The following is a 26068-nucleotide window of genomic DNA, read 5'->3' as shown; positions in this document are numbered from 1 at the left end:
CACCAAGAGTAAAGAGTGGGATGTTGACAGTTGGGAAGAAAAAAAAAAGAAAAGAAAAAAAAAAAAAAGGGGGAAGCATTGTTGGAGGAAGCATATAAGGTAAACAGAAAGGAGGAATAAAAGGGAAAGTGAGTGGCAGGCTCATAGTAGAAGAGATACCAACTAGACAGCTAGAAGACGGTGGGCGAGGTGGAGGGGTTGCATTAATAATCGAGAAAAAAGTGTAAAGGTGCTGGGAGTTAAACATAAGAAGGGGCAACAGCTGGTCAGTTGCCACAGACTGTGGTGTTGTCGGAGGAGGAAACAAGTGATGGCGGTGGGGAGGAGCAGAGGTCCAGCGCGGAGAAAGAGGCAGCGTCACAGTGAAAGGCACACAGAAGGAGGGGAAGGAAGGAGGGTGAGGCTGAGCCCAGGAGGAAGAGAGGTCCACTCAGAAAATGGTGGTCTCGTACTTAGTGCTGATAGTGCGCTTGGATTCCTTGGGGTCCATGAGCCACGTGGCACTACCCTGGGACTGAGAATCGCCTTCCTGCTCCACGATGTCCCCCTGTGAGTACAAACAGACAGCAATGAAATATCTGAATCTTCACATACGAGGCTGATTACACTTTTCGTAATGCTTAGATTCAAAATGCAGCAATGAAGTATTATTGTGCCAACAAACTGTAATTGTTTGTGGTGAAATTTAACCACATTTACCCTTGAAAATGTTGATGTTTGTGTTTAAACAGATTCCATAAACGATGCAGTATCACACCTATCCATCAATTAGCATAAAATTACAACCCGATCCCAAAAAAGTTGCAATGCTGCGTAAAATGTAAAGAAAACAGGATGCAATGATTTGCAGATCTCATAAACCCATATTTTATTTATTATATTAGACAAAAAGGTTTTTAACTAATACTTTTTACTATTTCATGAAAAACATTAAGTCATTTTGAATTTGATGGCAGCAACACTTCTCAGAATAGTTGGAGCTCAAAAGATCAGAAGTACTATGTGATGCACTGCCATCTTCTCTGAGCCAAAGCTCTGAGGCAACTTGGAAAACTGTTATGTGGTCAGACAAATCCAAATTTAAAATTCTTTTTAGAAAACACAGATGAAAAGTCCTCTGGAGGAGAGGGACCGTCAGGCTCGCCATCAGTGCTCAGTTCAAAAGCCTGCAACTCTCATGGTATGTGGGTGGATCATTCCCATGAAATAGGCAGCTTGCACACATCGCAAAACATTATTGCCGAAAGGTATCTACAGGTTTTAGAGCAACACATGCTTCCATCCAGATGACGTCTTTTTCAGGGAAGGCCTTGCATTCCCTGAAAACTAGACTAAACCACATACTTCATCTATTACAGCCGCATAGCTTCAGTGCTGAACTGCAGTTCAGACCTTTCACAATTAAAAACAGTTGACACACCATGAAATACAACAAAGAAGACACAGAACTACTGAGCAGCTAAAAATGATACAATAAACAAGAATGGGACACATTTCTCTGCTGAAAGTCCGGCAACTGGTTTCCTCATCTCCCAGAAAACGACTTTATGTTTTTTCTCAGTGTAAACAGTTAAAATGTTTTGCATGTTCAGATGTCAATAAAAATATGGGTCTATGAGATTTGCAAATTTTGCAATTTTAACTTTCCCTGGTTCTCATTTTGCTGAGCACTTTTGGGAGTAATTAGTAAGCAGCTCATTTTGCTGGCTTTTTTATTGATAAAACATAATAAAATTTCCTCTATGTATATCATAAAGGGACTTTAAAAACCCCCGTAAAAGTTTACATTAAGTAAAAACACCCAAAAAGAATTCTGTGTACAGTATATAAACTTTGTCTGTGTTACTACAAGCGTGTCACTAGAGGGCGTTGGAGTTAACAGTATACATCATGATTTGTAGTTTTCAACACAGAGCAGAGAAAATAGTGAAATAAACAGACAAAGTTTACGGGCTTTTCAGGAAAGTCAGAAAATAAGCTGTGACAGGAAGGCAAAAAAAAAAAAAAAAAAGAGTGGGTGAGAAGGGTGGGGATGGGATAGGAGGCAGCACCTGGGCAGCATGGCTGGCAGAGTGCAGCGGTAGGAAGGAGGGACGGTGGTTGGTGCAGGTGTAACAGTAACAGCAACGACTGTCGAGAGGAAGAGGAGAGTCCTGGGAGAAATAAACACCACCAGGAGGAAGAGAAGCGAGCCAGACGGAGACGAAGATTAGAAGAGAAAGGGGAAAGTGCACAAAGAACCAGGAAGAAGCAGCGACAGAGTCAAAGAACTTAAAGGGCGGGAAAAGTGACAGATTTTAACAGGCATGACACATGAGGAGTCTGACAGGTCGCACACAACACAGAACACACTGCAGGTGCATTTTGAAGCTTATATGTGCTCATCGGTGCGGATGTGTGTAACTGAGTATGAAGTGCATGTGTGCTCAGGTGCTGATAAACACATTTAAAAGTGTACATGTAAAAAAAAAAAAAAAGCCACACAGATGAAACACACTGAACAGAATTACATTGTTAAATCATTGTGATCATCAAGCTGCAGCTAGAAATGTGTAACTTGTCCCTGAGGTGGACTTAGCTCATTTATATTCAGCACAAGCTTCCCTCTTAATGGTTTAATGCTAATGCCCAGATGGACATCAGCATAGCATAACCACAGCGATGTCGAGATGTGTAGACTGATGCAAGCAATCTAACATTGTTTTTGCTTCCAAAACATTAGGCGTAAGCTGCAAATGTAATCACAAAACACAAAAAGATTTTTTTCTGGCAACTTATTCTATACTTGAGGTTCACTCGAGGTGCACAGAGAAGTCAAAAAGGATTTAAAATTCCAAATTTGCTTGAGAACATGTTGAACAATATTTCAGCTTGATTTGGTCTTTTTACTACAACACTTTTAACAACCAACTCACCGCTGTTTTGCGTATGCTGCCTCGTGGTTTGGGCACAGGTTTGCTGGACTTGGTCTCAATGACCTCTGATCCAGATCCAGCTGGGACGCTCTGGTGCGGTTTGGTCCTCTGGGCCTGCAGAGCCAGCTGATATGCTACCTCAAACGCCTGGCCCAGTGTCAGTATAATCTCATAGGTCAGGTTCTATACAGAAAGGGAGAAAGAGGAGGATCACTGAGTCATTACAAGCCTTTAGCCAAAGGACCACCACCACCATCACAGTGTGCAGCGAGACAGCAAAACGTAACAGAAGAAAGATTTTTCCTCCAAAACTTCTTCAAAACAAAATTGCATAAGCTGAAGAAGTGGCAGTAATCTCAGGAGTATTGTGCAGCAACCCCCTGTTCCTAAACTAGATCCATCCTCTGTAGCTCAGTAATAAAGCTGCTGGATTATTCTGTTTTACCCTGACAGCTCCCAGGTACGAACAAGCACTGCAGACTAAAGACAGATGATTCATGCTTTATACGTTATGCCTTGGGAGTCTGAAAAAGCAATCCTATGGTGGGAACAACAATCATCATTTGAAGAGACACATAACACAGAGCTGTGAAATCCTCTTTACATCCTTTGATGTAGTAACCTGCCCTGAGATAAAGCACTCCATGTACACCAATACGCAGAAACTGAACATCTCTCTTGTGTAGTGACGATTGTGCCTGGCGGACCCTGAAAGCAGCCATATAGTCAGTACAGTTTAAAATAACCAAATAAACCTCGTGGAGATTCATATGGACACTTTCGGTAGCAGAAGGGACACGGCAAAGCTGTGGTAACTATTTGACTCATAGCGTTTCAGTGTTTAATGACTACCAACAGCCCGCAATCAAATACAAAAACATTACTGTCTACAGCTGAAAACTTTTGTCAAGCTACTACTAACATAACGGACAGGTTTTTGACAGGGCTGCCACACAAACACAAAGCAGGAGATCGAAGCATCGCCAAATAGGTTTCTAAACCAACTTCCTTCCAAGTCAAAGACTAGAAAATATGATGAAGCATATCTTCCCTTTGGCTTCACCTGCCCAAGTGCAAGGTAGGTCTCCACTGCAGAATTGGTTTTTCCTGCGTCGGGAGCACGTGCTGGGCTCTCCAAATCACGGACACAGTATCCCACATTCTTGATTTTTAGCTCACAAACACTTCTTGTAAAGACTAACTACTCCTGACATTTTGGAGATGTTAGCTCATTATACAGTAAAGTTACAGTGGGATACAAATAATATCAGGCACAGACAAACAGTATCCCACAGTTGTTTGTTTTTGAACCCATTTTGCACAGAGAGGCATTTTTTGAAAAATGTATTGATAGCAATGTTGACTATTATTACACAGGAAAAAAAACAACTACACGTAAAATAATTACACTGAGCTACTACTACTGTTCAAGGCCCACAGGTACCCTGAATAAGCAGACAAACTGCAAGCTGAGATAACTAGCAGATAAATCTGTACTTTGTTTTGAACACGGGGGAGAAACTCCAGAAGTACAAAAACTGCAGTTCCTCCGTGCAAAGCTTGAAGCTGGCTCCAAAAATGACAAGACTTCCATGTTAAAATGTCACATTTTACAGTATGGTACAAAAAATATTTTGGCTTCTGTGGATTGTTTCCCCCCTTCATAACAATTTAATAACAACATAATAATTGAGGACTCATTCTGAAGTACTAAACTGGAACTCTTCACCGTCTGCCTACTACTACTGGTGACTTTTAGAACATTTCTAATTGATTACATGACTATCCATCCATCTTCATCCACTTTATCCGGGGCCGGGTTGCGGGGGCAGCAGCCTAAGCAGAGAAGCCCAGACCTCCCTCTCCCCAGCCACCTCCTCCAGCTTATCCGGGGGAACACCAAGGCTTTTCCCAGGCCAGCTGAGAGATATAATCTCTCCCGCGTGTCCTGGGTCATTGGTTTGGATTACATGACTAATACTGTTCATTTCTGGGTGGTGCTGACCATCCAAGAAGTTTGTGCTCTAATGTTTTATCCATCTGTTTCTTACATTAATTAGCCTGTATGTGTGTATCTATATTGCATGCCATGAGCTGCTGTTTATGAATGCAACTTGCTAAGCGCTAGCTGCTAAGTAAACCCTCCACCCTCCCATCTTTGTAAGATAACGTCAGGCTCTAAAACGCCAGCATATAAAAGCTTCAAGAGCGATGGGTGACATCACAATCGCACAATCATCTTTTATACCATCTATAGTACAATAGAGCCCAGTGCAAGTGTCCTTACCACATCTACTGTGCTGAAGACATGGCAGTAATGGTGGCTGGTCTGCAGGTCCTTAGTGATGTAGGCAAATGTGCACAAGTCCTCTGGGTCCTGGGCTGCACAAGAAATGTTACGGATCTCGTGCTCTGCAATGATGTTCTGGACCGAGAAGGGCGACATGAGTGAGGTTTAGTAACGAGAGTACACAGTACATTCTTTCTTTTTTTTTTAATTTTTTATTTCATTCCATCAACATTGAGACAATAATGCTGTTAGAAAATGTTACAAAATAAAAAAAAACAAACTAAACGGTTAAAGGAGAGACACTGACTGCCAGCCATCACAAGTGCAACTACAACAAGACCATGTTGAGCTTCAACATTTCAAAGCCTGTTTTTTATTAATGTCAACTAAATGTCAATCAGATTTGCTTCCTATAAGGAAATATAAGCACAAACTAATCTGACACAAACTTGCAGGCATGATATTTACAATCGCAGAAAGAGAGGAAGCTTGATGTCTGACTGCGTCACTTTCATGCACACATTAAAAAAGGAAACATGCTGTCATTTGCCCCGGCCTCAATTTGATGTATCACACGCCTCAAAGAACACGTCTGGTTAAGAAGTAAACCTTTACGCAAAGAGAAAATGTGTATGTACGTGTGCGCGCGCGCGTGTAGTCGCTAACCTTGTTGGCTGCGTCGATAAACTTCACACCCTTGTATGTGATTGAGAGGACGATAGTTGGGACTTTTCTCATTTGCTCTGTTGACCTCTGGAGGAAAGATTAAAAGGACAAGTCAGTTGCCACTCACGCAAACAATATCTATGAGTTTATCCTCAGGGATTGGAGAAACTTGTCATACCCGCATTTTGGCACAAGCATCCTGCGTGGACTCAGTGCCCCTTAGTTCCTTAATAAGCATGGAACCAAGATACTGTAATGAAATGAAAGGGGGAAAAGACATTACTGCTGATGTGTTTAATCAACAAAGCGGAATCATGTAGGAAGGAGAATGGTGCATACGTACACTAGCTTCATAAGCGCAGGATTCAAAGATGAGTTTCTCCGGTTGGTGATGCCAGTTCTGAACCGGGGCGTACGGTGCTGCTAGACTAGGTGGCCGCAAGGTCAGGCGGGGCTCTCGTTGCCAGTCTTCATGTCGCTCCTATAAAAATAACCATAACTATCAAAGAAGCCTGGCAGAGGCCCTCAATAACCATTAACACACTCGTAGATATACCACATACAGGAGGCCTGTGTCGTTCGCTGCGATATCTTTGGGTAACGTCATAGTCATTTTCTTGTGCTTTTTTCCTCCCTGGCTCGCCTGCAGGCAGCAGAGGGTCCATTGAGCGTCCTGTGTAGGGCTCCATCTGACTCATGGGAGATGAAGTCTGGGATCCAGGCAGGTCTTGGCACTGCGGAGATGTAATATGACACAGTTGGGTATCTCATAGAGGTGGGAATCACCATACAACTCACAATACGATATTATCACAATACTTAACGCACGATATGATATTATTGCAATTTTTTAAAATATTTTGCAATATTCAAATTCTGTACATAAAGGTAAACTTTATCAATATTCATTTTATCTAATAACAAAGTCTCACACTCAGTCTTTCTCTCATTTCAGTTTTATTGTTGACAAACTGAACAGTTTGTATTACAGTCTAGTCCAACTTAACTGAATGCAACCATCTGGTACAATTATAGCTATTTTGAACTATGCAATTTATGAAAACTATGCAGCCCCTTCAGCAACTGAAGAATTTGAAAGTAAATTAAAACAAAATATAATTTTACATTAAATAAAAAAGTTTTAAACTTAATTAAAATAAAACATGTCTTAAATTAAAATAAGTAAACTGTCATGTTTATTGCTGCCAAAAAAAAGTTAAACACATTTGGACAGTGAAGGAATGTCAGGATTCTTGCTCAGAAGTCAGAGCATGTTCCAGTCCACAAAAAAATTGTTTGTAACAAAATATCGATTTCTGCTGTCCCTGTATCGATACATTATTAGCAAACAAAATATCACGATGCTACACAGTATCGATTTTTTTCCCCCACCCCTAGTATCTCATGTCAGATGCACTCTCTATCATTAGCTATCAGGCATTCATCTTTGTCAATATACTTCGCAACATTTACAGGCTAAAAATAAAGAATTTGAAACGTAAGCCTAAGTTTGTCGGACAGTATTCAAACATCAGATCTGGTTCCGAAGTGAGTGAAGAGTAAACAAGAAACATTTTGTGAAGCACTTTTACACAGGAAAGTAGTTTGTAGGGTCCTCACCCTGATCTGAGACAAACGAGGAGGTTTGACAGGAGGCTCTTCATAAGGCCTCTCCGCTAAGGAAGCGATGATGCGTTTCCTGTGACCAAGTAGGCTAATTTTTAGCACCTGTAAAAAAGAAAAATTATGACGTGATCATACTGAGCAGCACATAAGGAAATGCCAGAAAACAACACATCAGGCACCGCTACTTCATTTGTGAGGTTCCCTTAATGGTTCTCCATGTGAAGCTGTTTCTCCTCAGAGTCTCTTCTCTTCTGTTAATCTTGAATCTACATACGGGATTGCACAAGTTCACACGTTCATGCAGCGATACAGTGTCTGACATTACTTCACTGATCTACAGGTGATGGTATTGCACACAGAAATTGAGGAATGCAGCACTGAACAAGAAAACATGTTTCTTTCAGAGACCCTTCCCAGTAGTAGCAAAAGGCAACATATTTTCTCACAGACCAGTGAAGTCTGACGTGCCATCTTCTAACCAAGTAATTTCAGTTCTGTCTTTCAAAGTGAAATTCTCAATTAAATTTTTTGAGTGAGACTTTGGAATCCATTTCCCAATATTCAACACAAATACACATTCACCTTCAGTTTTAGCCTCCTGCTTCAGTTTGGGGGGGAACCTGAAGTAAACTGTCAAACTCGTTTCCCTATCCTGATTTTTTTCCCAAGACACCTGAAGACTAATTTCACCCTCTGATACTCCTCACTGTCCTTGTACATCACTGTGACTCACATTGACAATCTCCAGCTCCCAAAGGTTTCTGACGCAGTCCAGAGTGCGGTAGCCACTGGACAGGAAGTTTTGCAAGTACTCATGCAGGCCCAGATTCTCCAGCCAGGAGGACAGGGAGTTGCTGCCGTCACAGCCGAGCGCTTTCACCTGCAGCAGAAAACGTAATCATTCACAGACACTTTGAGGAATTCAGGGCGTTGGCTGAACCAATATGCTGCAAATTTAGCCAATTTTCCTTGGGAGAAAATTGAAGGGTTCTGGTTTCAATAACCCCCGCAGATGTATATTTGTATACAAGCAGAATGAGCTAAAGCAATACAAATTAAAGTGACAATACTGCAGAGGTGTTTTAGTTTAATTTTACTTTTATAACAAAAGTAAAGCTCCCAATACAATAAGATAAAGCAAGCCCACCGCCAAACCGCATTCGACTTCATTATTAAGCACTAATGCTCCTGCTCAGCCCTATGTCTAACCCACAAATTAACTTGTTAATTTCCATAAATGCAATAGATACTTGGGTCTAAGGTGAGAATATTACTCGATCATCTAGCATTAAAGCAAATGCAAAACACTGAATTGGGTCTGAGAAGTACTAAAGTAGGAATCAATGATTTATCACCTTTGGGAAGGAACGTGCTGCGTGCAGGATCTTCTTTCTGTGGCTCGGATCTGCGATTCCAATCTCTCTCAAGTCCTGGTCCTCCATTACATTGCTCCCCTTTAAAGCATCATACAAAATAAGCATTTATGTTACTGGCATTTCTATTCTAAGACCCATGAAAGTCATTAGAAAGCAAGGTACATTAAAGTGTCAGAATAAAGTAATTTAAGTTACCATTTAGTAAAAGCCAGTTTTTGTTTTTGTTTTTTTTTTAAACGTAGTTTATTCAAGTTATCTATGAAAATCCCAAAACACAGACTGCTTTGATTTAAGATTATATATAATTAAGACGAACCCTCCAAGCTAAAAGCCTTCAGTGCAACGTTAGAATTGATCACAAGTAGGCTACTATTGCATAAAAAGGTGAATTACTCCTGATTGAGATCCTCCCTAGAACTCAACTTAGTGACTATCACCAGAGGAGCCACATCGATAACCCCTTAAATGAGACTTAAGTGTGTGTGGGAGGGGTGTTACGGAGAGGAATGTGGTGATTGATGTTCAAACCAGTCTTTGGTTACACACGATATCACCTTTGGAGACTGAGTGGCAACAAACAGATAATGGAGAAGGGAGGAATGAATCAATGTCTGAGTTGCAGAGTGGTCAGCGTTATGAGATGGAGGCGCATCAATAGCTGACGACAGCCGCGGGGGAAATCAAAACACCTTGACACGTAAAAGGAAAGCCTTTATTTGAACACCGAACATCATTTATTTTAGTTCCATATTAAACAATTTCATGGTACAACAGACCAAATAAGACAGTCACAAGACAGTAAACAATGTTTCCCACAGATTTAGATTAAAACGATAACAGATTCATAATAAAGCTTCTGGGGTTTTCACACTTAATGTTGCAGCTTTACCGAGCAACATAATCAGCTGCCTCTGAGGTGAACGAAAGAACTCCAAGATTACAGCTGATGATTATGTGTCTTGTTTATTAACAATTTCCCTACCCACTGTTAGACCCTGGTTACAGTAGTCTTTTCAGGTCTGAGCATCTGCAGAGGAGAAGAAAGACTACTGTCTTCAACTGCAGTCCAGGAGGGTGGAATAGAACGTGAATATCTCCAAGAAGCAGCTGAATAACTGATAGGACCAAAACAACAACCACCCAGCAATTGAACTGGTAGTCAAAACCACGGGATGGCAAGGGCTGGGACTAGCCAGTTAGCAGTGTTTGAAGGAATTGCAGTCAGTTAAACTGAATTAAACTGACTTTTAACCATGCTCAGACTGACCAATAAGAAGTGGGTAAGGGTCACAAGTCCTGCCTGTTGGATATAAACCATGAATGCTAGCTGTAGTGCTTCTACACGGGAGTCAGCAGCTAACTCTCATCTGTCAGTATCACGATGGTCCAGAGAAGGCGCCGCCTCAGGGCTCATGTGGCTGACTCTTCAATATGAACCTAAAGTTAATCCTGTGGTGCTCACCGCCACACACACACGTAACCACCTATACATTAAATTACATTTTCTACAAATAACCATTGATATTCAAAAATAAACCGCTAACATCCTACCTGTGGGCCAGACCACCCAGCCTACCTCAGAAGACACTCGTTTTACATGAAATCGTCACACACACACACACACACACACACACACACACACACACACACACACACACACACACACACACACACACCTCTAATGGCATAGCAGAGATGCTGTCTGTAGGTCAAACTTGACAGCCTGTTTTTCATGCAGATGCCGTTGATGCAAACGAGGGGCGGAGAGCATGAGGAGCGGGGAGGAGTGAGTCTGTTAGAGTAAATGCTGCAGAGCAATCTTTGTAATGCTGCCTGTGGAATCACAATGCTAATCACAATTCAGCTAAGACACTGACGTAAACTTTTACACTGCCATCCTGTTCATGCTGAAATTTCTAATAGGCTGCGATCCAGCCTGTCGATGGAAATCCGGAGAAGGGAGACGGAAAGCAGAAATATGAGTACCTGAATGCTCCGAGTGAGTTTATTGATCAGAACTCACCATGATCTTGGCTTCAGCCCACACTGAGCACAGGACATTATGTATCATCTCTTTTGCCTTCACACTGCCTCACACGAAACTGACAACTGAAAGCCCATTATCTCTGAGCAGCAACATGCTGATTGCTGCCTCTCTAGCTGAGGACTGATATGGTTTGTGGGGCTGAATGGACGATAATGCTTCAAAGTGTATGGATCATTGCATTACTGTCCCACTGGAGATTAACTGATAAATGTCTCTATGCGGGGGAATACAGCTGTAACAGACTGGGTTTACACTCTCTGCCCATTTCCCGATTTATTCATTTTCCTACCACTCTGATTTTCTCATGTAATGGCTTGATGGTTGAATGACAACCTGACTGATAAAGCAAATAACTTTGAACACTAATCAACATTTTGCTTCTGGACACACCTCACTGAACCAAACCAAACTGGAGTGAACTGAACACCTGTTAGGTGAAGAATGTTTGTTCACACCTGGTTTAATAAAAATTCTCATTTCCTTTCATGTAAAGTGTTACATTCACCTCTGCTATATCTGGATGAGCCATTTATCCTCATTCAAAGAGTCTGAAAACACAAACAGCATGATGTGGTGGTGACAACTCTGTGGGGAAATTTCTAGCTAATGTGCTTCCACAGGGTTGGCAGGTTTCAAGGAGTACATTAGTAGAGAGAACGCTAATATCAGCACAACATTGGCAAACAGAATACATTTACAGCAGTGTAAACTGGGCCTGTTTTGTGCCTGTGCAGCTTGTCCAGCTCTGCTTTACTCCGTCCTCTCATTAAAATGCTGCTCTGTTCCTCCTCGGCCTATCCAGAGAACAGCCACAGTGGCCTCCCTGGTTTAAAAGCACTCTGAATTCAGGCTGGGTGCTCAGGGGCACGGATCACTCATTCTGACCCTCTAAAGGACAGCTACCTAACAGCACTAATACTCAGTTTGTCCTCCTAAACTGGCTGCCATGAGATCACTCAGACCTCAAAAGAAAAGTGCAAATGAAACGATGACAGAACATTAAAAAAAAAAAAAAAAAAAAAAAAAAAAAAAAGTGTCTTTCAAATTAACAAACAAATCTAAGCCAAAAAAATCCAAAAAAAATAAAATAAAGAAATAAATCCATTCACAGTCCTTTAGCTTCGGATGCAGGAAGCCATTACTGGATTTTTCCGCAGGGTTTGGTCCCTCGCTGCAGCATGAGCCCTTTGCATTTATTAAAAGGCAGAAAAAGCAATGACGACAGACAAAAAAACAAACAAACAAAAAAAAAAAAAAACAAAGGGGGGGGGGGTGGTTGGGGGGTCACAAAAACTTCATGAATTTAGATTACATGAATGCAACTCAGAAGTAGAAAAGGTTTGCCTAACCTTGGTGCAACTTTTAGATCTGACCACCTCTTTCTAAAAAAAAAAAAAAACAAAACAAAAAAGCCACCTCCACTGATTTGAAACTCAAAGTAAATTTGTTCTCCCTCAGCTGACCGCATAAAAGTCAGATCCAGACGCCCTCGCCAGAAGACCGTCAGTCTCAGTCGCTTTGAATACAAACGAACTTGCCGACGGTGTCACAGCGCAGAAGTCTAACATAGAGAAAAAAAGAGCCATTTCATCTCAACAGGCTTTACTTGTCAGCACCAACGAGCGGTGGAGAACAGCATGATTGCGCAGCGCTTGTTTCATCGGGACATTTGCTCCACGAGTCGATAAAAAGCATCTAAGTGGTTTCAGAAAAAGGCTCGTCTCTGCAACGCTGCTTGAACACAATACATTCACTGCTGTTATTGATCTGCTTCTAGAGCGTGCCTGCAGGGGAGACACAGATCACAGTTGGCCGAGTGGCAGAGTAAACACTGTTTAATTAGTGATCTCGCTGCTACATAGACATACTATTTATTTTTCCAAGTATGCTTAACAACCTAACTCAGAGAAGGACCATTCTCTTACCATTGTTTAAAATTTGATGATGAAGTGTGAACGTTTCAATGAAAATACTGGCATCTCGCCCGTCTTTTAGCAGCTCATAGGAAATGCATAAGAGCAATATCATGACTCTGCATCTATTTCTGAGTCTGAAGTGTTTTTAGATTGTTGTTTTGAAAGTCGTACACAGAAGGAGATCAGTGTCTTGAAGATAAGTGGATTGGCTGACAGGCATATCTGTACACAGTACTGGCAACTCAGCCAAGAACGAAATATGGCTCGTTTCTGCTCTATTCACTAATGCATAGATTAAACACAATTATAAAAGTTCAGCAAAGGCAAGGTGACTCAGAGGGTAATTCTAATTTCCAATTGAGACCAAATTGTGATTCATAAAAAAGGTCAACATTTGCTGTGGGAAGGAGACGTTTTGTTCAGAGGTAACAGCTTTTTCTCTAAACCCTGCAGCGACTTTAGGAAGCCAGGTGGTTAGTAAGCCATGTTTAAAGATAGAAATGTTGCCAGCTTGCCGCTTTGGAATAAAAGAAGACTCAAGCCTGAGAAAAAGGAGTGTGAAAGCCTAAAAGACAGTAGGAAGATTAAACCCCGAGAGAAACTTCAGAGGCTTCAACACGTACTTAAACATGGGTGTAGATCACGCTTTCTCCAAGCGGAGAAGCTGATAAGTGGATGAATTCTCTGTTCTCGGGTTATGTAAAGTAGATTAAAAGGTTGTTTATGGGAGAATCAGAGTGCACTGAAATTAGACAGATATAGTTTGATAGCAGCCACACATTTTATTTATTAAACAACTGAAGCTTAATAAACCAAAGAAACAGTAAATTTATAATATTTAAGTCTAATTAACAAGCCTTACATGCAGAGATAAAGATATAAATATGCAGATACTGACAATCAGTGATGACCTTTATCTGGCGTCAGACCAGACAGTGATCTTCTAGTTTTCTATTGTCTAATTCTGGTCAGGTTGTGTTAATCATTGCTTCAGTTTGCGGTCTTTAGTTGACAGTAGTGGCACCTTGTGTGATCTTCTGCAGTTCAGAGATGCTCTTCTGCATACATTGGTTGTAACAAGCGGTTACTGGAGTTACTTCCAAGTTGCCTTCCAGTGAGCTCGAGGCATCAACAAGACATTTTCACCCAGAGATGTCGATATTTTCACATTTTCAGATCATTCTTTGTAAAACCCTAGAAATAATTTTGTAGGAAAATCCTCAATCCAGGCTGTCTGACACCAACAGCCATTTAAATCCCCGTTCCTTTCCATCCTGACGCTCCAACTTCAGAAGGTCATCCTGACCATGTCTGCATGCCTAAATGCATTGCGTTACTACAAACCCAATTAGATTGAACACCTGATTAGTATACATCATTAGCATACCAAATGAAGTTGCCTATATATCGGCTTTATTATATCCAGTTTGCAAAGCTCAAGGTTGATGATTTAGAATTTAAAGTTCAAGTTTATTTTTAAAAATTGTTTAAAAAGTTTGATAATCTCAAAGAAAAAAAAAAAGTGTGAAAAGAAAGAAATATATTCATTAATTTTTGTCCCATCACTTCATGTTTTTTTTTAATTAAAATTATAGTAAATGTTTCCCTCAGAGAGATCGATGTTTTGTTTTGTAGTTTTTGAACTTTAAATGTCTGTACTGGTTTTAATATCGCTGCTATATCACATAATCTCAGGGTCTTATAAGTTGAAACGTGTACGTCTGTTTACATCTGCTGTCATGTGTTGTGGAGCTTACAAACAGAGGGGTATATCTTCTGAATCGCACAAGGAAACAGCTGTTATGCTTACGTACAATATGCTGAGTGTCTAAGGGACCATATTCTTTGGAGTCTTTGTCAGCTTCTCATAGTCGCACTCATCTGAGGCGCAGTTCATTCAAATTCAAATTAAAAGTGCCCGAGACCCTTTCTTTCTTTCAGCTGAAATGAAAAGTTTAATCTGCACCCAACACAGTGATTTATGAATTGTTTTTGTAGTCGCTAAGGGAACTTGTTCTGTTTTGTTGTTGCTGCTGTGTTCCTGTTTATACGCAGCGCCCTGGATCTGACTTCATTTACTTTGTGGTAAGTAGTAAGTCCACGTGGAGGGAATCTTGAGTACATTTATAACTCATGTGTGAATCTACAGTAGTGCTTGAAAAACATGAAAATCTGTTGTCCACAGTGTGTTTTATTTGTTACAGTGAAGGTTTTTATAAGTCTGATAGGGATGAGAGTTCTTATCTTGACAAATAGGATGCTTATCTCTCAACTTTCCCACCGGTTCAGACTGCCAGCTGTGCCCCTTCATCAGACCTCAGGACTGAGAAAAGCAACTGAGCCAACTCAGAGAGGCATCGCACACTGTGGGCTCTATAAACTTGTCAGATTGGCAATAGCACCCCATTACTCATCAAGATTCTTCTCCCTTCTGGTCGGGCATCAGCTGCTTTGTTGGCAGCCGGCTCTCTGACTGTTAACGAGAAGGCACGACAATCGCCTCCCAGGCCAGAGACAAACCGTCTGAGAGTGTGAGGATCCAGGACAGCCTTGATTCAACACTAAACCAGAGGTAACAGTATCAAACAAACTATCTGACAGGAGCTGAGCTCAGACTGCATCGGCTAAGTTGAAAGGTGGATGCTTTGCTCAAGAGTCACCGGAACAGATGGAAAAGTTGAAACACTGAGTTAAGCCAAGCACTAAATAATGTAAATACCTATGATGCAAATATGATGCTTTCGAGTACAAGAAAAAGGTAAAAAAAAAAAAAAAAAAAAAGTCTTCAAAGACTTACAAACTGAAAATAAATGGCTAAACATGCGAGAGAATTAAATATGAAACAAAGACAGTAATGGAAATGAAGTAAGTGAGGCACTCACCATGTAGTGAAGGTCGTCGAATCCATTCAGGAGTAGTTTGCTCTCGTACTGCGGCAGACCCACATGCTCCAGCCAGTCTCCCACGGGCTGGTCCAGCAGCCGGCCTGCAGCACCTGCTGACAGGGGAAAGCGCTTCAGGAGTGAGAAACCTTTCAGCCGGTAGCAGCGGCACTCCGAGGACGAGACGTGGCATTGCCACATCATTCTCGGCCAGCAGAGCCGAGCGCACCAGCAGCAGGAACGTGAGGGAGACAGTGTCCTCTGTGAACAAGGCGTCAGCTCCCGCGGGACAGCGGGGGCTGAACAGCAGTCACTCGAAATAGATTAAACTACCCCCGAGTCGGGGGTGAAGGTAAGATAAAAGGGATAAATCCACAAAAAAATGGATAATATCTAAAAAATAAAGAATATATTTTTGCTATGGTAGTGAGCCAGGAGAATGCTGAAATACATTTCTGTTTAGCACACAGCGCGGTGCCTCACCTAACTCACAAATATGACTAAATATTTCATATCTGATTATGAAAAAAGTCAGAGTGTCCCATTTCAGGAGGTACCTTTTTCTGCCCAAAAAGAAAAAAAAATTAGGGCTGTTTTAATTACACTTTAACTTTACAATAACACTCAGAGGTTGGAGCGTATAACTTTAGTTTAAGTTCTTCCAGGGTAGCAGATTTGTTGCAGCCAAGTGTAAGTGATCCAGACTTGTAGCCAAGACAGGTATTTGGTAAATAATTGGATCCCAGATTCACATATCCAACCTGTTTAAGATATAATCCCCCACGGACAATCCAAACAGGAATCTACCTGTGATGTGCCACTGTCCACATCGGAAGCAGCAGGACAAGCAAAAAACGCAGAGGGACTAAAGGAAACCTGTGACATGACTGCAATGAGCGGAGATTGATAACAGACCAACACTATACTGACAGCTGTCAGCAGTCTAAGCTGAGAGCAGACTAACGTATACAAAGACAGATTGGTGCCTCTCCTCCAGTGAACATGTTACTGGAATTCTTTAACTCTCTTTTAAAGCAAATACACACTCCACACTAGAAACCAATCACTGCACAGGTAGTTACCTCCCAATATATTAACTACCCCTCAAACACAGAGGCTAACAGAGTCAATCGTTTCCTACCTTGTGAAATCTGGCAGCTTAGAAAAGTAAACAGCGTTAAATTCGAAAACATAACATTTCTTTATAAAACACAGATTTGAAAGTTTCCCTTCCTGCTTGTCGGCTGTCTCATCATTTAAACCCGCTACATAAACAGTCACGTTCCAGATGAGGGTCCCGTGTCAAAAGTTCCGTTCAGACATTTCATAAGCTTGAAAATTTGTCAAGGAGAAAAGAAAAAAAAAAAAATCCAGTCAAGAATCCGATCAGCTCCTTCAAAAAGCACTTTCAGTGATAGCTCACTCCCAGGATTAACTCCTCTGCAGACAAGAGAGTGCTAAGATTGTCTGAGAGATGCGGTCCGGCAACAGACGAGGTCTAAAAGAAACATTTTTTTTAGCTGCTCCTAGCTAAAGAGCAGATAACCTAGTCCTAGAGATGCAGAAGTTACATCCTCCTATTGTCCTGACTGATCACAATTCTGCTGCCTGCAATTCCTCTCTCCTCCCTTCCTCTCTCTCTCTCTCTCTCTACCCCCCCTTCAATGCATACACTTCCCCACTCCCTCTCTCTCTCCCTCTGTAACACTGCAGGTGGCTGCTCTTTATCAGGGCTAGCTACCATTTCAGCTACAACCCCCCTCCCACCCACCCCTAATTTGCTCTCAAGTTCCTGCAGCATCTGTACCTCAGTCCGCTGTTTTTCCACATTCTCTTTGTAAAGGTAAATCAGTGAAGATACAGACTGGAGGCACAGAGCCAATCAACTCAGCACGTCACCGCCGAGCACCGGACCAAATGAAGGAGTAGAGGGAGGAAAAAAAGTGATGCGGTTTATCACATCAAACAGAGAGCCTCCTCTTGACCGAGTCCCCCGATGGTCTGCTTCACTGAGCTGAAGCTGTGAGCGTGGTAGCTACAAGGTTAAGGCTCACACATGCATGGAAGTGGAATCAGACTCATGGAAACTTCACACCAAGTGCCTGTGATGGGATGCTAACTACTTTACTGCAGAAGTGTCAGCTTTCTACAAAGTCTGCTTCCTCCAAAGCACAATGAGCTCACCCCCTGACATACGTACAGAAGTGGTTAATATTTAAACAGCTAAATCCAGCGCAGGGCACAGCAAACCACAGGGCTAGAATAAGACGATGGAGTTCGGCGAAGGAAAAGAGGATGTGCTGCTTTGTTTAAATATATTAAAAAGATTGCTCAGGCACAGCGGTGACTGACAGTGGATGTTGAAGAATGTCAACAGGGAGAGCTGAAGGGAAAGATTTGATTGCTCGGGTTGCTGCTACAATCCTTGGACGCCATCCATCAAACCTTAATGACAGGCTTTGAAAAGCAGAATAACAGCAGAGCAGGTTGCAGTCCTCACACTGCTTGTAATACAGGTTCTCTCTCAGGCACTTTGGTTTTAAAAATAAAGATCCTGGTACGTTATGATGCAGATTTAGTACTTGGCTCATGTCAGACACCACAGCTTGAATTACTGCCTCAGAAAAACAGGCAGTACACACAAAACAAACCAAGGGGTCAAATCTCAGTGGAGGATGACACACGCCTTTTAAAAGAAACGTTTTAGACTCTTTTCTTTGTCATTTGTTCTATAAAAAACAAACCAGTAATTTCTAAAATAGCATTTTTGTACCCAAACCTCCATTTGTAAGTAATCTGTATTTAGAGCTCTCCTCTCTACTATCACTGCCATGCACTTGTTTAATATATTTTTAAGGTTCAGGGTGAGGATCTAATAAATATAACTATAGTATAAATCAAATTCCAAGCATTCCAAGCCCACTATTTGGCAATAAAGGCAGCCGTTGCATTAACAGCCACACCCACAAAAAGATAAATAATGAATTAATACAAGGTGCTTTTGCTCACATTTATTAAACAGATGAGTAGCTAATGGAAAACTACCCATTTCTTCCTGTTTTCCTTCAGGTTTCCTTGATAATTTATTTGTGAATTTGACACTTAAGTCATTTTAACATGCTTGAAAAGGCAACAATATTAGTATTCATACTCTACCTGGTGCAGCGTATTGCTGATCTCTGGAAAAATCAATGCCTGCACCGATCATAGTCATCATCTTCTCGATCTGAAGACAGGAACAGAGGGGGGAGAAAACAAAATGTAAGGGCTTGGAAGAGTGATCAGAGTTTGGCCACCACCTTTCACCAGCAAAGATACAGAGAAAAGCCCCTAAAGCAATAATACACTGTCCCTGTAAGAGCAAATGATGAGTATGTCAGCAAGAAGAAAATTAGGTTGCAGTGATTTTGCAAAGACATGTTAAAGGACAGCTTGAGGACCGAGACAGTTGAGTGCCTTTATATCCTATTTATGGTCACATTAAAAAAATCATTGCTATTGTCCCACATTAAATGAGTAACCAGGGCTTGACTGCAGGTAGGGGACAACAGGCACAAAAATGCTGCTTTATACTGGCATGCCGGTCTTACCGTCCGACTCTAATAAGGTCAAAAACAAAAGGGTAATTGTAATAAACAAGCTAAAAGAGAACGTGCACAAGTCTGGAAAAATACTACAGAACAAAGTCTGGTAGTTTAAGCTTCCCGTGTACTTATAAAGCTCTCAGTGAAGAGAGTTTTGGAGCAGGTTTAACTGTGTCTTGATGCTTAAACCAATGCTTGTAACAAATGTTTCAAGACGACTGAAGCTTCGTAGACAAAAAACACAAAAAGGGTTAGAAACCCAGCAAGACTGAGAGTGAGAAGCTACAGCTGAAAGGATGCCCAGAAACCTGACGTTTCTTGCAGTAATTTCATGCATCATGACATAATGCATGTGAACATCATCAGCAGTTTGTTTCCAATCATAGTAAGTCACGCACATACACACATCACATGCACATGCCGCTCATGGACTTGTAAAAACACAATACTGTCATTTCATAGAAATGCATTCATAAGCGAAGCAGCAGTGGGACATGAAACTGCAATATTACATCTGTCACAGCACAGAATCACGGTTCCCTTTAAAGTGGCCCACAGCTGAATATGCATGGACACTGGGACTGAATTCAATGCAAACGGAGAGACTGACTGTGCTGCTGTCACACCTGTCAGGTACTCTGACTACTTTGAGTATGAGGCCATGTTGTATAAACTAGAGTGAACAGATAAAACTACAGCTGGAGAAGTTTTATCCGAATTTGAATGTCCTCGCTCCTTAATAAGCCCCCAGACATATTTGATGACCCCATTAGCATAATTATATGTGAGCTAATAAAGCGACACTGGAAAACCAAAGTAGCAGTTTTTTCGTCATCGATCAGCAGGTGGATGTTTAGTAGTGAAATAGTTCATAATTAGAAGATTAATGTCAGAAGGGCAGAGAAAGATATTAACGTTGAACAATGATGCATCTATTTTAGTATGCTGCTGTCAGACTGGAGACAGTCACAAACTGAAGTTTCTGGACTTAGAAAAGGAAATGAATAATCTGAGTTAATGTTATTCCAAAAGGGTTCCTAAAGCCTCAAAGGATCCCATCTACCTCTACAAAGAATGCCCCAGTAGAGGACAGAGCCAAAACCCAAAAGGACCAGAAGATTGACATCTTACGCTGTCGGAGGAATTAGATCTTCTTTGTTTTGGGGAGTCAGAAGTCGCCGGTGTCTGCTGAGAGAGAATTCATCGTTTTGTTTCGCCTTCTTCCCATTCAAAGTGTGTATCCACACTGTGCCAACTATCCTCTGGCAGTGTTATTATAATCATCTTGTTTCACACAAAAAACACTCTTGACAGGAGATTTTAAAAACTCTAAATTGAAAGAAACACCATTCCAGATGGAAAACTGTACACGTTTACTGCATAACAAATGCATCTGTTATGACTGGATCTATGAATAATCAGTCTAGTCATAGGAAGTGAAGAAATATAAACACGAAAACTCAGGATCACACACTCAGCCTCAGTGTAAAGTACAATTCCTTCCTCATGTCCACATTCTCAACATTCATGTTCACCATCAGTCCTCAATACGGAAGAGGGAAAATGCCAAAGTCTTGGCGAGAAGAGGTGTGAGACAAAGGACTGTTAGAGAATGGCATTATTTTTGATATCCATCTGCCCAGTGTGAAGTCACCATACTCTTGATTAGAGTCCTGCATATTGGGCAGATGGTAGATTAGTCACACGAGCTCAACAAATAACTGCCGTCCACATGTTCATTCTATGTCGTTAAACAGGAAAGCTGACGGTGGAGTGGGAACACAACTTCTAGCTGAGCAAAGAGCAAACATGAGTCATCAAAAGTAGTTGCCTCCTCTTCACACGAGAGTCTCTGGATGCATGTCACACATACTGAAAGCATGTTTGCTTGTGTGCTCAGACTTTTCTACAGTGATGGTTCAGTTTGGGGGTGGGTTTTTATAATCGATTTATCGATTAAAATAGATTCTGGCTTGGATAACATAAAATCGATTCATTAAAATCCTGAATCGATTTTTTTAATATAAATTTATTTTGCCCGAAATGCCAGAATCTCTGGTGAAATCTCACAAAATTTCAACAACCACCAAACAGCTAAGACAGTATATGAGAGCAGGAACACTGAATCTGCACAAAGCGCGACCCGCGGATCAGAATCAGTTACATGTTGCCTTTCTCACGGTCGGGGCTGAAAGCCGACAGCTCGTTGATTCTGATCTGTCGGTGGGTCCACGCTTTGTGTTCACGCCCTTTATGCGGTGATTCTAAAGCTGCAGGTTTGATCTCTCTCCAAACAATATTGACCGAACCAGCGGAAAAAGAAGATCCAAACTACGCTTCACATAAACATCGTCATGAATTCACTCCGACTTTTACTGTTTTGCTTCCACCACGATGCACAGCTCTCTCTCTCTCTCTCTCTCTCTCTCTGTACTTCAAGAACAGTTTCCCGTCTAAAAATCTGTTTTCTTCATTATTCGCTTGCTTGTTACGCACAAGTCTACCGTTGTTTACAGCGCTGTCAGCCGCTGTTTTTTTCCCTTTTACATTCTTCCGAAAAGAAAACCTAATTTCTGCTGTTCAATACTGAACCAATTTAAACTTTTTAAAATTATGCAAAATGCAAAACGCTTAACCGTGTCTCTAATAAAACCGCTGGAATGTCAGAGGTAATGTTCATATGTTAATTAATGGTTTTCTTTCGTTTTTGATGTACTGCAGAATATTTTTATAAAATCCCAGGCCAGGAAAATCACCTTCATGTTTTTCTGTGTTTTATCTTCAACTTCTTTGACACAAAGGCATCTGCTGTGATGCTCACGCCTTTGATAAAGTCTTGCGTGTGTCAGCTTCCTTTTTATTGATACAAAAATATGTAAATGTACTGATCTGAATTATAATATTTCTGACTGTCAAAATTTCCCAGATTCAAATCGAATTGAATTGAATCGAATCGGTTCGGGACCTTGTGAATCGGAATTGAATCAATTCTAGAAATCAGTGACGATACCCAGCCCTAGTTCAGTTAGTATGAAGCATTTTAGGAAAGAAGAATGATGCTGGGGAGAGATGCCCCCCCCCCCAAAATAAGAATAGCTCTAACATGAACAGCATGTAGTTGCTGTTGCTTCTTGGATTCCTTAGATTTTCTTCTAGTGGTGAAATAAAAGAGAAAAAACACAAACCAACTACATCTTCATTAGAGTTTCTGTTCACCTAGGGATGGCTGCTTATTTTCCTTAAGTTATGATATTAAACTGATCTTGACAGGTTTATGTTGCTCTCATAATAAACTAAATTATTAGGCCTCGGCAGGACAAAAGCAATTAGAAAGCCCCTGATGAACGCTGGCCTCGACTGGGGGTCTAATCTGTAAAATCACACACACGCATAAGCAGTAGCAGCACCTGAGTTAATGAAGACAAGGCAGTGTTCTTTGCCTCATTAAAGTGGCCAAGGTCTGTACGCGAGGGAGGATAATGCTCCCATCAATTGCATCTTTGACACACAGTTCAGCTGCCCAAGTTTTTTTACTCCACCATTCAGGAGATAAGACAGGCCATTGTACTTTTAAACGCTGAAGGAGAATTTAAAATATACTCACTACGGTGGATAAACAAAATAAACTGGATGCATTTAACCCTGGAGAACCCATGGGGTCAAATTTGACCCCATGGTTTCCCTAGAAAACCAATGGGGTCGGCTCTGACCCCATGGGTTCTCCAGGGTTAAAATGTCACTTAAGTTAAAGCACAGACCTTTTTTTCCTATTTAAAGAAATGTACACACATGAACGTACACACAAATCACAACAACAACAAAAAAGCACATTGATGTTCAGTCCTGCTGTATTGGCCTCACTTATCCAGCATAATGGAAACGGGAATGTTAGCTGGTCCAATGAGAGTTCAAGGCAGCTATCCAGAAAGGTAGGTGTGTTGGAGCTGGGTAAATATATCCTTATCAGAGGATGCCAGCCAGTGATTTCCTCAAAGTAAATCACATTCACAGCAAGAAGAGGCTTCTGAATTTCATGGTCAGGAACTAGGATGCTCAGTGTCATGAGAATTAATAGAGGAGAGGAGAGGAGAGGAGAGGAGAGGAGAGGAGAGGAGAGGAGAGGAGAGGAGAGGAGAGAGAGAGAGAGAGAGAGAGAGAGAGAGATGGGTGTGTTTTTGTGCTGCAGGATTGAATCAATGCAGAGAACTGAAATGGAGAGGCATCCATTGTTAGAGAGCCTCACTGTGAGCATAGGGGTACAATGAGAGGGGTCGGAAGTCACCCAGGAGGTGGAGGTCAACAGCTGAAGAGCCAGCAGTGTTGCGAAATGGTCAGGGTGAGATTAAAGGCGCATGAACCCATTTATCATGCTCCTCACAGTAGGCCTGCTGCCCTGAGGTGACTTAGCAGAATAACGGGTCCGCTATCCTACCGGGATGTGAAAACACAAACTGTCTTTTCATTAACAGCCTTGAACAATGCCCAACTAAAGCCGAGAGAAAGGGTGGCGGCAGAGCTAAAGGACGCCTGGCAGTGTGTAGAGGGTGAAACAAAAGGCTGCAGCAGAGACCGTGTGCCCAGACCACCAGCCTCAAATTGGCAAGCTGGCACCAAAACAAGGGTTGGACGAAAACTACGGACTAGTGAAAAGCATCAAGGGGAACACAAACACAACCCTGTTTGTAGCAGGTGCCAAGACCTCAATGCCACAGTGGGACAAAACACTGTCAGCAGTCCCATCAACATCCTCCTGAAATAGCCCAATGTCATGCTTATGCGTTTCTGAACAACGTCCCCTCTGGGAAACCTTGACCACTCATTCCGCATTACACATAAATATTCCAAGTTAAGCTTAAAACAGGAAGGGCATTCCTTTGCAAATAATTACTAGAGTTATACCAAGCAGTGGCTGCACGCGTCAGCCCCCTCTGGCTCTCCTGTGTTCTCCCCCTGGTGGGGATCAGAGAATAGATTTACCTCACTGGCTGCACTGGAGCTCTGACACACACCCACAGTTTGGTTTGATCTCAGCAAGTCAAACACATGAAACTGCTTAGCAAACAATGAGGCCACAGAAAACCAACGCATAGCCAAACCTTTAATGATCACATGAACAAGGATTAAAAAGAAAGAGAGCAAAGAAATGATGCATGGCTTAAAAACATCAGAGAGGACAAGGTTTTGGAAGAAAGGGCAGGATAATCTGGGTGTGAGCCTCACTTTGTCTCCCTTTTATTTCTTCATCAATAACACAACCAGCTTCAATCAGTGAATACCAATCAGAAAGGCTTTAAAGGAAATATAATATCCACAGAAATGCTAAAAAGCATTCATTATTTTCTCATTCTGTTCAGTCATAGCAGGTAGACAAGATTAATGAGCCTCTAGCAGAGCTGCTGCCTGTAAGGGAATCAATACTCACAAAAGCTGGTTTCATAGTGGCTATTGGATCTGTGAGGTGCGAATCGAAAACGAAGTTAAAAAGTGAAGTGTGGAAGTGGATAGCGGCCCTCTCCTGTCTCTGTCTAAAGCTCGCCGTCTCCTTATCTCTCCTTCCATCTGTGGAGCTCAGAGTGCTGGCTCACACAATGTGCCCCCCTGGATTGTCATCTTCAGTCTGATTGCAAGGACCAACACCAACCCACATTAGCATGCGCTTTACACACATGCACACACACTGAGAGCGCCTTAAAAGGAGAGATGCATAGGCCAAGACCTCATGCAAGTCAAATCTCCTTGTCTTGAAACCCGAGGCAGTGCATCCAAGGGTTTGTCTTGTTGAGAAAGAGGGGGGGGATGACTAGGAACGATACTGAAAGGAAGGGGAACAGGGTGTGAGAACCAGAATATTTAGCAAACCAGATTAAAAAGGAAGAAAAAAAGATGTTTTTAGAAGAGGCGTGTCCATGCACTTGGGGGTGGGTTTGGTAATGTCCAGGGACCTCAAATGCTGTCACACAGGTCTGTAGAGTGCTCCAGAGCAGCCAGTCGTGACCGGCAAGATGGCTGCCACAGCACATCAGAGAAAGCAAGAGTAAGCAAACACTGCAGATGGAGAGACAAGGGCTGAAGAGAATGCAGCGAGAAAGTGAATAGAAAAGGGGGTTTTCAATTTTCAGGGGACACTCCCGACATCAGTAAGAAAGTGTAGGCAAGGCTACGCCCAATGAAACTTTTACAGCATTTCCCACACACTCCTCTCATTTGCTATGCACTTTAAATCGCTGGTGTGAATATTTCTATTTCAAGCAGACGCAGGCTTATTCCCTGAAAGGAAAGAGAGAGAGAAAAAAAAAAAAAAAAGAGCTCTTGCGCTTTGAGCAGAGAACTCACCGCCATCTAAATCACTATTCATGTGAAAAGAAAAAAGCGTTCCGGGTTCATTAACTTTAAGGCTCAAAAAATTGGACACAAGAAAACTGCTTTTCAAAGGCTTTTAGAAGCTTACCAGCCAACCAAGGCCTCTAATATACATCTAGTCACGATCAACCAAATCAAAAATTCCTATGTGATTCAGCATGCTTTCAAAAAGTACTAAAACATGGCTTTATTGTTATGGAAAACTGTGCAAGCAGGGTAGTGGTTAACTCTACAAAGCATCATTTGTTTTCATTTTTTTTTTGTTTTTGGGGCTTGTATTTTAAATTTTAACTTTCTACATCACAGTACATGTGCTGACAAGGAACCTGTGCATGTGTAAGCTCCATCAGAGGCTGATATTAGCAATATTAGGGAGTACGAACACATTTTATTCCGTAGCACCACT

The 26068-nt window shown here is 41.7% G+C and overlaps 1 protein-coding gene across 10 annotated transcripts in view; it reads right to left on the bottom strand.

The window, feature by feature from the left end:
- anks1aa (ankyrin repeat and sterile alpha motif domain containing 1Aa) overlaps positions 1 to 26068 on the bottom strand; it is a 70178-nt gene that overhangs the window by 8293 nt on the left and 35817 nt on the right. For 4 of the 10 annotated variants that reach the window (XR_014871564.1, XR_014871565.1, XM_085146094.1 and 1 more), the window contains exons 15-27: positions 20434 to 20490; positions 18875 to 18944; positions 15719 to 15834; positions 8853 to 8951; positions 8231 to 8377; positions 7492 to 7599; positions 6435 to 6605; positions 6215 to 6352; positions 6050 to 6121; positions 5872 to 5958; positions 5203 to 5340; positions 2916 to 3098; positions 453 to 547 (exon numbers count right to left, since the gene is read on the bottom strand). Coding sequence is in view for 8 of the 10 variants with exons in the window: in XM_085146094.1 (XP_085002220.1) it covers positions 453 to 547; positions 2916 to 3098; positions 5203 to 5340; positions 5872 to 5958; positions 6050 to 6121; positions 6215 to 6352; positions 6435 to 6605; positions 7492 to 7599; positions 8231 to 8377; positions 8853 to 8951; positions 15719 to 15834; positions 18875 to 18944; positions 20434 to 20490 (1481 nt within the window). In the remaining 2 variants the exon portion in view is untranslated. Of the gene's footprint in view, positions 1 to 12; positions 548 to 2915; positions 3099 to 5202; positions 5341 to 5871; positions 5959 to 6049; positions 6122 to 6214; positions 6353 to 6434; positions 6606 to 7491; positions 7600 to 8230; positions 8378 to 8852; positions 8952 to 15718; positions 15835 to 18874; positions 18945 to 20433; positions 20491 to 26068 lie in introns of those variants that run through there. The other 6 variants (XM_085146091.1, XM_085146093.1, XM_085146092.1 and 3 more) reach the window with 6 other exon arrangements.

This window comes from Neolamprologus multifasciatus, chromosome 20 (genome assembly GCF_963576455.1).
Source record: "Neolamprologus multifasciatus chromosome 20, fNeoMul1.2, whole genome shotgun sequence".
In the NCBI taxonomy this organism is placed as follows: domain Eukaryota; kingdom Metazoa; phylum Chordata; class Actinopteri; order Cichliformes; family Cichlidae; genus Neolamprologus; species Neolamprologus multifasciatus.
The sequence above is the reverse complement of the archived record's forward strand: the minus strand, read 5'-3'. Positions and strand labels throughout refer to the sequence as shown.